The 11,262-nt window shown below is 38.0% G+C and overlaps 1 protein-coding gene across 1 annotated transcript in view; it reads left to right on the top strand.

The window, feature by feature from the left end:
* Positions 1-11,262, top strand: part of FBXW2 (F-box and WD repeat domain containing 2) — a 29,004-nt gene that overhangs the window by 3,141 nt on the left and 14,601 nt on the right. The window contains exons 3-4 of the mRNA XM_028107632.2: positions 1,505-2,014; positions 8,977-9,171. Of these exons, the coding sequence (XP_027963433.1) occupies positions 1,525-2,014; positions 8,977-9,171 (685 nt within the window). The 5' untranslated portion in view covers positions 1,505-1,524. The remainder of the gene's footprint in view (positions 1-1,504; positions 2,015-8,976; positions 9,172-11,262) is intronic.

Raw genomic sequence — 11,262 nt, 5'->3', positions numbered from 1 at the left:
ACTGACCTACATGAACAAAGTTGGAAGATGAGATCTGGCTTTTGATGTAGACCTGACCTAGAAGACGTATATGGGAAGGAATTTATTTTCCTCTTCCACATTAATTTGGATATAAAGAAAATTAGTATGACAGTCTGGTGGGAGAATAAGTGATCAGATTAGAAGGAAAGATGGTTTTCTTTTTAAATTATGGAAATGTTTAAACATAACGATAATAAAGAGAATAAAAACCCTCCATCACCAGCACTAACATCTGTCAACATATAGCCAACCTTGGGAAAGATGTTTTTACTGATTTGTTTCATTTTTTGTTTTCTTTTCATTAGTTTAGTCCCTTTTGTTAAAAGTGGGTTGATGCTTTGACACAGTATGTAATGCTGTATACTTGTAAGGTTTTTTTTTTGTTCCAGTTAGTCCTGGAGCAATTTGTCATTCTCCTAAAGGAGAAGGTGCTATAATCAGGTAGTTACAGTGCCTCCAGATTTTGTGACCAGCTTATGATGCTCCTGGTTGTAGCTGTTGTCAGGGAGAGACAGCTTGATGTGGTCGGAAGAGTACTGATGGTGAGAGCACTGACCTCCAGGCTGTTCTGATGTGATTTTAATGGCTCTGTTGACTACAGGCAAATCACTACCTTATCTGACTTTTAATTTTCTCCTCTGCAAAGTGGACATGATGCTACCTGGTTTTTTGGTGTTTTGGAATCATCAGGATTACTCATTTGACTTATTTGTGCAGGCTTCCTTGACCCTCATTGCTCTGTGTGGCACATGGTTAGGAGTTGTCACCAGCTCATACGAGGCTTATAAAAACTGTGTGAGGCCACGTAAGGCCTATTCATGTTCTAACAGGCAGTGCCATAAAGGAAGTAGAAGAACCAGAATACCTGAGCCACATAACTTATTACATCTGCTTATTTTTCTTCCCTAAACTCTTTTTGCCTGAACATCTATTGAAAAGCCAGTAGTCAGTTTTGTGATTTTGGTAACAGGTCAGGCTGTGCCTAGCATAACTAATATATCCAGTTACTGCTCAGGAGACTTGCCTTCTGGTTGTCACATGCCGGTGCTTATTTTTGTGATTTTAGTACCCAAATAGAGTGTATTAAGGAAATAGTGTTATGATGGTTTTGATGAGGGTGGGGTGGGGAGAAGTATATTATGTAGAATAAACTATTTTATAATGAATGAATACTTTGTAAATCTTTTACTGTGAAGATGCATGTAGCATTTGCTAGACTTCAAAAGGAGCAAGTCACATATACCTACATGAGTCTCACTGACTTGTGTTTCAGAGATCATGATATATTAAAAGTATGTTTTCTCAAATGTATTTTCCTCTGTGTGCATGGAAGATTTTCAAATGCAATATATTAACTGTAAAGTTGTAGTAACTCAGCATAAAGTTGTAATGCCAAGTTTTTTACACTAATTTTCATTTGTTAGCAGTCTTGCTTGAACAGTCTTTTTGAGCAGAACTAATACAATATTTTGATGTGCCACAGGTAAATTTTTCCATAACCTTATGGAGAGAAAGGACTTTGAGACATGGCTTGATAACATTTCTGTTACATTTCTTTCTCTGACGGACTTGCAGAAAAATGAAACTCTGGATCACCTGATTAGTCTGAGTGGGGCAGTCCAGCTCAGGCATCTCTCCAATAACCTGGAGACTCTCCTCAAGCGGGACTTCCTCAAACTCCTTCCCCTGGAGCTCAGTTTTTATTTGTTAAAATGGCTCGATCCTCAGACTTTACTCACATGCTGCCTCGTCTCTAAACAGTGGAATAAGGTGATAAGTGCCTGTACAGAGGTGTGGCAGACTGCATGTAAAAATTTGGGCTGGCAGATAGATGATTCTGTTCAGGACGCTTTGCACTGGAAGAAGGTTTATTTGAAGGCTATTTTGAGAATGAAGCAGCTGGAGGACCATGAAGCCTTTGAGACCTCATCGTTAATTGGACACAGTGCCAGAGTGTATGCACTTTACTATAAAGATGGACTTCTCTGTACAGGTAAGAGATCCTGGAACGGTTTTGTTGTTGTTTTGCATTTCATAGGGTATAATCTTAGAAACAGAACAAACGACTCCTTAGGCTTGAGGATGGCAAGTATTAATTATGTGAGTTATCTATGGTGGCATTCCCCCTTCCCCCATGCCTGAGTGGTTTTACCTCCCTTTATCCTCTTTTGTTCCAGGAAACAAATCATTTTTATAAAATTGTATGAGAAGAAAGCTTCAGACATTCTTTTAAATGTGATGTGAATCAGGAAGCTGTAACTATTTTTTTCAGTGCTTTTTCCTTCCATGTACGGTTCTCCATGTTGGTTAACATTTTTTTTTCTGTCGGCAGTGTTTTTTGAGAAAAATCAGTGAAAAAGTTGGTGTCTAGACCTAGTGAGTAGTTAGATCATCTTGGAAGAATTACTTAACCTCTCTGTGTTTGTTTCTTTGTCTCTATAATATGGGAAGGGAGGTATTTCTCTTGTGCTGTAAATTCCTGTAGTTCTAAGAAGAATTAGAAGAGTTTGGGCGTGGAAACAAAGTTAGATATTTTAACCCTAAGCAATTAAGTAACTATATAACAAATAATCATTAAAATTTGTAATTATGTATATCTTCTAATTATAATGAGCATATGTTTCTATGCATAATTATAATCAGTGCACATGTTTTAGGCAATACATTTTGATAGGCATTGTAAGTAATTCTTAGGAAATGTCTAGAATGGTTCCAGGCAGTTCTTATCAATGATCCCAATGCCTATTCACTTTCATTGTATATAATATTTAGGGATACTTGGTATTCTTTCTTCATTCAAGATAATTCCTTTCTTCTTCTTTTTTTTAAATATTTATTTATGAGAGAGAGAGAGGGAGCAGAAGCGGGAGGGGTATAGGAAGAGGGAGAGAAAATCTCAAGCCGACTCCACACTGAGCATGGAGCCCGACACACGGAGCTTGATCTCACAGCCCTGAGATCACAACCAAAACCAAAAACCAAGAGTCAGATGCTTAACCAACTGTGCCATCCAGGCACCACCGCCACCCCCCCCGCCAAGATAACTTCTAAATAGTTGCCTTTTTTTAATTGCATATACTGTTCCTTTGTGTAACTATGTCATCATTATTTGGCCAGTTCAGTATTAATGCATATTCAGATTGTTTCTGTTTTTATGAATATTTTTGTTTGCATTTTTTTCCCTTGAATTATTTACTTGGGGCAGAAGCCTCAAAGTAGAATCACAGATCCAGAAATAAGAATGGTTTTAAAGCTCCTTTTACTGTCCTTCCCAGATTGGTGCCATGGCCACAGCAAAGATTTAAATAACCTGCTTAAATAAACAAACAAACAAATAAATAAATAAAAAATCAAACCAGCCTGCTTCTCTCTGAGCGTTCCACCAGAATCAATTTTAATATTTTTGAGATGTATGATTTCTCAAGGATATACATTTTCTCATGTGGTGATATAGTCTCTGAAATGCTAGATACTTTGCCAGTTTTATAAAATAAACATTAAGGCATTTCGTGGTTTCATTTGTTGTCATCCTGAAGTTACTCCATGCTCATGTTATTCCCTGTCCTATAAGCCAGATTATTGGAAAAGCATCATCTGTTCTTTTATATTTTGATGTACTTTCCCATTTGGGGTGATGGCTTTTCTTTGTCCTTTTTGCCTTATGATCAATGGCAGGTAGTTTTTAAAGATTAAGATACAGTATTACCTTTGAGATTTGTGCTTATTTGTACTTAGGTAAATACTGGCAGTTGACTCATTTTCAGAACCACATCGAGCTTTTAAAAAAAAAAATTCTTATCAAACTTTACTTTTGAAATGCAGTAAAACTTCAGTTACTTGAAGCAGAAGTGAATGGGACACATTCACTGAAATTCTTTAACTACCTGGAAAGTTAATATCTACAATATCTACAGGTGCCCAACCCTGCATTTTAAGGTTATTTTCTAGGTTGGTCTATATTTTGTATTTTTTATTCTGATTAAATTAATCACGTTTGCATATTGAAAATTATGCCCTATTGAAAATAATCTAATAGCATCCCTGGGACTGTAACCAGTGAGAGAAGTATTTGTTATACCAAATACATGTGTTTGTTTCATGCTATTACTGAAGAGCTTGTGTTTTCTCTGTGGTTGAATTGGGAAATTCTGAATTTGGCAGTAAGTTTACAGTGACATCTTTATATTAGCCCCTTGAACAAGCAATAAAATAGTATTGCCAAAAAGATTGATGGCTTATGCTAAAAATTAACATAGTATAGTTAATGAGATAGTTATCCTTCTGCTTAGTTCTGAAATGGTAAGAAAGGAACCTGTTGTGCTTTGTGCCATCCAGTAGATATTTATAAAATGAGCTCCATGTGAAAGACAATGTGAGGGCATACATGGATGAATTAGGACAATTCTTTGCTCAGAGAAAGTACACACTGGGATTAGAAGGTAACCTGATTAAGTAAAAGTCTCCGTGTAGACTGTGCTAATCAGAGAGCACTTGCCCTTCTAGAGAGGGTGTAGTGAATTATTGTCATGTGGGATCTAAGCTTAGAGTGATCGGATCTGATAGTAAGAGAAGTCCCAAATCTAGATTTCTGTGCAATATTCTGATTTTTTTTTTTTTTTTTAGTGTATGGATTTTTAAGTATTATTCACATTTTTAAAATACTATGGTTGGGTCATATTGAGTCTGCATATTATGACCTTGGCTTATAGTTGGTTGAATAAGAAAAATAATAGCTATAAAAGAGGTGTGATCAAGTGATATAGTTGAATTATATGAGGAAAACAAATCATATAGTTGTTCAGAGGAAGGATCGATTTCCTGCATTTGCAAAAATTGAGCCGTATTTATGTTGAACCTTAGAGAATGGGTGGATATTAGAGAGATGAGAATAAGCACTTTCCAGTAGGAAGATCAGCATTAGCAAAGGTGTGGAAAGGAAAAGCATGGAGCATATAGGAGGAAAATAAAGAAAATTCATTTTAGCTGAACTCAGGATATAAGTAGGGACTCTATGAGATTCTTAGAATATAAGCTGAAGAATTGGCTTGAGGTGTATTAGAAAAACCTTATATATTGGGAACTTGAGTTTGGATGATTTTCTGTGAGTAGTAAGAAAAAAATATGAAAGATTTCTGAGCTGAAAAAGGGCCAGTATCAGAGCTGTCTTCCAAGTAGACCAGTGTTTCTTATTTCTGTCAGACCCAGGTCGTCGTCTTATAACATATCTTACAGTAATTCTATTACCTTGAAGTAAAATTCATAGAAATAACTTACCTGCACATACACATATTTCAGAAAATTAATGTAATACCTAAACTTTGATCCAGAGCAGAAATAAAAAGACAGTAATTTAAAGTAGTACACAAATAAATAGAATCTTTAAAAAAAATTAGTACACATTAAACGTGTTGTGTTCAAGCACAGCTGTGCTAGAAGACAGAAGTGTAATCAAATGTTGGCACCTATGTATGTACTGTTGTCATGAACATGACAGCTCTAAATGCAGAATGTTGTATTTGTACCATCAGTGATGTGACCTCAAGTGGTGAAAAACTCTTAGCAAAGTCCTCAACAAAGCAAAGTACATTTTTCCTCAGTCTACCTGGTACACTCAGAAAATTTAGAATAAACTCCATGCTTTGTAAAACAGGTCCAAGGCTCAGAAAACTAAGAATAAGCTTTTCACTTAGGAATATCAGGCAGAGGGGCGCCTGGGTGGCTCAGTCGTTAAGCGTCTGCCTTTGGCTCAGGTCATGATCCCGGGGTCCTGGGATCGAGCCCCGCGACAGGCTCTCTGCTCAGCGGGAAGCCTGCTTCTCCCTCTCCCACTCCCCCTGCTTGTGCTCCTTCTCTCGCTGTCTCTCTGTCAAATAAATAAAATCTTTAAAAACAAACAAAAAAAGGACTATCGGGCAGAATCTTCACAAGGTCATGCAGAGTACGAGACAATTTTTTTTGTGTACTGTCCCGAACATTCCAGGATGTCTAGCATTTCCAACCTTTGACCAATAGAGGCTAGTAATGCCCCTCCCCCCCGGCCCCAAAATGATTGTGACAATTGAAATCACCCCTACACATTCCTAATGTTACCTTAGGAGATGATACTACTTCTTTTGAGACCCTCTGACATAGACAAATGTAGAGTTTCTAAATTAAAGTATTAGGGTGTTGCAGTTTAGGTAAGAGTAGATAGATGTAGATTTAGGACAGTAAGGGTAGAGATTTTTTAAAGGAGCAGTTAAATGGAAGAGCAGCGATTGAAATGGAATTGACAGGATTTGGCGATGGATTGAGTATGTGGCGAGGAAAGAGTTGATTTAAAAAATGACTGGGATTTCTAGCTATATATACACCTGGGAAGTTGGTGGTACTAGTAACAAGAATAGGAAATGAAGGAATAAATTCGAGAGGGTAGAGGGAGTTCACTTTGGGATGAACTTAATGCAGTTGGATGTGAGTGGAGATTCCCACAAGTATCTGGAAATGCAACATCAGAGCTTCAGGATGTAGCTCAGAGCTGGAGCGAAAGGTTGAGGGGTTAGCCACATCACAGCTCTGGCTAGAACAGGGGAATTTAAAAAGGAGATGGAGAGGAAGAAGAATAGATGGAATAGGAAGGAAGGGTAGATGAAAGAATAGGATGGATCCTTGAAGAGTGTACTTGGGAGGAGGAAGAGGTACAGAAGCAGAATGGTGATGAAGAGTTTCAAGAAGGGCATTGGAGATTGCCTGTGTCTCGAAGAGGCAGTGGCAGATGTTTGTTCATTTGGTCATCAGAGTCAAATGCCCCCAAGAGGCAGCTGAGAGCCGAGATCTGATTCTACCAGTTAGATATTTAAACTTCACTTGATCCGATAGTTTACTCCATTTGAGTTACAGCTCCGTTTTCTGCTTACCTTTTTGTTACGTACCCATTCCTGTGATTTTTTATATCAAAGTATTATTTTCATCATCTTTCCTGAATTGAGAGGGCTTGTTTTTTCTTTCATATAATGAAAAATAGTCTGCATTTATTTAGTCCCGTTTCATCTCTGGGTTGCATCATTGATGACCTGCTGCTAGTCAGCGCAGCGAACGGAAGTCCACAGGGAAGGTTGAAATAAAACTAAACAGGAGGGGAGAATAATGGCTCCTGAAGGCTTAACAGTGAAGAGTAGACTTGCAACACTGTAAAATGGAACTGAAATCAAGCTGATTGTTCTCTGATGTTTTTTTAGGGTGTAAAACTGAATGGCCTAATGTTTTCATATACAAACGAATTTAAATAATTAGGATAATCTCCCTTTTTTTTTGTTTTTATCAAATTGTGGTAAAATACACACAAAATTGAGGAGCCAATCATGCCATTTCCTAAGACATATTTATGGAACACCTAGGCTTATCATTTTAACCATTTTTAAGTGTTGTATAGTTGAGATTATCTAGACATAACTGTCCAGTATAGTAGCCACAGGCCACATAAGGCTTTTGAGCTCTTGAGATGTGACTAGTCCAAACTGAGATGTGAATTGGGAAATACTCAATGGATTTCAAAGACTTAGAATATAAAATATTTCGTTAATAATTTTTATATTGGTTACATCAAGTTGAAATTATATTTTGATACAGTGGGCTAATGAAATTACATATTTTTTTACTTTTTAAAATAGAAAATTTTAAATTACATATCTAAATTACTTCTGTGGTTTGTATTGTGTTTCTGTTCGACAGCACTGTTTCCAAAGATTTTATTTTTAAGTAATCTCTACACCCAGCATGGGGCTTGAATCCACAACCCCAAGATCAAGAGTCACATGCTTTATCGACTGGGCCAGCCCAGGGCCCCTACCCAGATGATTCTGATGTCTCACATGACCATTGAGGAGCACCAACCAAGTCCTCTCCCTTATTTTATAAAGAAGAAACAGTCTCTAAATAGTCAGAGTGACAACAAATATAATCTTCATTTCAGTATGTTCTCCTAGCATTTGTCCAGGTTGAAATTCATGCTCTACCCCTTTCATAAGTGGTATTTTTCCATTGTGTGAAACAGTGGCTTTTCACCAGCCCTTAAAGGTAGAATTGTGGCTGGCTTTATTTAGTCTTTTTGTCTATTCCAAAACTGGTCATTCGGTGCTTTCCTGCATACGATGTCCTTGTCATAATGACTGTATTTTTTGTATTCTCAAAACATCTTTGTTCTTATTACTACTTTTTTGTTATAAAGGTAAGTTGTGAGGCTGATTTAATCATTATAGTTTTAAACGTAGTTAAAGCTACGCCTGAATTATCATCATAATCAGTATAATCTCAGATGCAGAGATGAAACCTACTTTTTTCTGCAGAATCTTAAGAGGCTATATAAACTCATTGTTGAGTTGTCATGAATGTCTGGGAATAATTTATCCATGGTTTTCTTAGAGGTTCCTTTACACATTTCAGGATGGCTCCAGGAATTAGCAGTTAGCCTTTGCAGAAGTTAGCCCGTGATCTGAGGCTTATCTTTTATTTATCTTAGAGTAGAATATATTCCAGCAGACAGTTTTACTATTCAGCATTCTTTGTTTGCTCAGGGTTGTTGGGTCATGAGTAGGCATGCAAATGTATACGTGCAGTCATAGGTAATACCCATCATTTCAAACTCAAATCAGAAAGCTCATGAGAGTCAAAGATTTATGAAATTTTATAAGTGGAAGCACCAAGGGATGCTTTAGTCTAGTACTCCTCTATAGCCTTGGAAGTTAAGGGAAAAGGACTAAACCAGAAAGCTTGCATTCAGTCCCCGTGCTGTTCACACCACTTTGGTGACGCTAAGTGAGTTGTTACCCTCCCCATGCTTTGCTTTTCTCAGGTATGAAGTGGAAATGCTAGAAGAGGGGAAGATGAGCTTCCACTTGAAGAATACCATGGTTTGGGGATTGACTTTCCTTCTTTAGTGTTTGGTTTCTTACTAACCTCCCTGTTTTTCTCTTGAAGGGTCAGATGACTTGTCTGCAAAACTGTGGGATGTGAGCACAGGACAGTGCGTTTATGGCATCCAGACCCACACTTGTGCAGCAGTGAAATTTGATGAGCAGAAGCTTGTGACAGGCTCCTTTGACAACACTGTGGCCTGCTGGGAATGGAGTTCCGGAGCCAGGACCCAGCACTTCCGGGGGCACACAGGGGCGGGTGGGTTGCCCTTTTTCAGGGGTTTCTACAGTTACTTTAACCTCATTCCTTAAAACCAGGAGCCAAGAATGTGACCCCATTTTGTTTTCTTTTTGTTTTTAACTTAACCTGCCTTTCCCTCCTTTTTTTTCTTAGTCATAGCAATTAATCCTTTTATTTAAGCTACTCCTATTTGGAATTTTTTCCTGAATTTTGCTTTTCCTTCACGCATTTTAAAACTCTTCTATGTACCCTTGTGCTGGGAGGGGGTGGTTCTCCTTATTTGTTTCATTTATACCCTGTTGAACAGTCAGTTCATTTTGCTTTAGTCAGATTCCATACCTCCAAATCGAGCAAGTCCTACACTTGTAAATTCAGTCTACTCTATTTGTAGAATCAGGGCTCAAAATCCTTTGGAGTGACAGTAGTTCTCAGATTATATGATCCACACATACTATGTTGAATTGGAGCTTGGTTGACAATTGATTAAAATAAACCGGTGCCTAGAGAGAAGATAAAGGAAACAGATACGTGAATATTTCCTAATAATTTTATAGTGGCCTAGTATGCAGAAACTGGTCATTTGAATATAGCTTTGAGACCTGAGCTGCTAAACTCTCCTGCATTATATTTTGGAGCTTTGTGCAGAAATCATGTTGAGCTGTTTCCCAGCCTCTTGTGCATCAGCTCCCTTCTTCCTTTCCTCCATTTACCTACTGCCTCAGCCTTGGAGAGTCACGTCTGTGATCTTAAGCATCACGTTTTATGAGCAGTCTTCTTGGACTCCCCTTCTGCTGTAGGTTTTCCGATAACCCGTATTTTGTCCTAACACTCATCATACAAATAAGTATGGTAATCTGATTCCTCACCAGGCTATACACGCCAGGAGGACAGGGACCCTGCCTGTCTTGTTCACCCTGAGGTCCTGAGTTCCTTGTATTGTGTCTGGTGCTCAGTAATACTTCGAAGTGAACCTAGCTATTTTGCTGAAAACAATTTTTTCCCCATTTTGTTTGTCATCTTACACATTTTTCCTCAGTCTGTTACCACTTGCTTTTTAGAAATTAATATTGGAAGATATATGATGTAGTATGGTATATATTAAATTGAGTGTACTGTTCCGTATGTCAGGATGTACATTGACTTCTAGGTGATTTTATACCTGATCAACTTCAAGAGCTCTGCTCAAAAAATTTCCTCCTTGCTGTTACCTGGACATTGCTATGGCTTTTCCTAACTCCATGCCTTTGCTGTTCCCTCTACCTGCAATATTCTTTCTTTTCTTGACAAACTCTACTCATCCTTCAGGGCCCATCTCCAATATCGCCTCTTCCCTGAAGTCCTCCCTGATACCCCTGGGCAGAGTTAGTCATTCTCCTTGGTGTTTCCCTAGCAAGAGGTAAACATTTAATTTTTTTGGACTCCTCCTTCACCCTTCACTTAGACTGAGTTCCTTAAGGAAAAGCCCAGTGTCTTCATCTCTGGGTCCCCAGTGTTCCTTTAGAGTTTGGCAGGCATTTAAAAACAAATGTTTGAGTACTTGCTATAGTCAAGCACTGTTTTGGTATTGGGGGTATACCCGTGAAGAAATTCAGATAGTTGGAGAGAATGGCTTAAGTCTGACCTTTGAGATACTTGTGTGTGTTTTGTTTTTCTCATTACACTGGCTTTTCTTGATTATGGGTATTGTTTTCTTGATTATGGGTATTATTCTTGACATTTTGTCTCATTGTGATGAATAGTGCAAATCTGAGTAGGGCCACCTATGTATGTTGTATTTTCCCTGCATGAGCTGGATTAGTTTTGTGGAGTATCAGGCAGGCAGGCCTGAGTGGGAATGCCATTATCTCCAGCACTGGTTTTACCTCTCACTTCGAAGCTAGCACACATATAAGGGATTGTGTTATTCCAGGGACGTTCCATCCTTAGAATAATAAGCTATAACAATAACAAGAATTTTGGAAATGGATATATTTTTTATCATAAAATTCTTAGTTGAGTAGCACCATTCTTATAGTATCTCTGGTTGAGAAATTATACAGTTGGTTAGCTAGGGAGAATGAACGTGATTGAACTCTATTATAAAAGACCCTCCCAGGGGCATGTTTTAAC

The sequence above is a fragment of the Eumetopias jubatus genome, unplaced genomic scaffold (genome assembly GCF_037043125.1).
Source record: "Eumetopias jubatus isolate StellerSeaLion01/CBP00866 unplaced genomic scaffold, mEumJub1_p1.0 scaffold_15, whole genome shotgun sequence".
NCBI classification, from domain to species: domain Eukaryota; kingdom Metazoa; phylum Chordata; class Mammalia; order Carnivora; family Otariidae; genus Eumetopias; species Eumetopias jubatus.
Note: the sequence above shows the minus strand (reverse complement) of the source record. Positions and strands in the feature narration are given on the sequence as shown.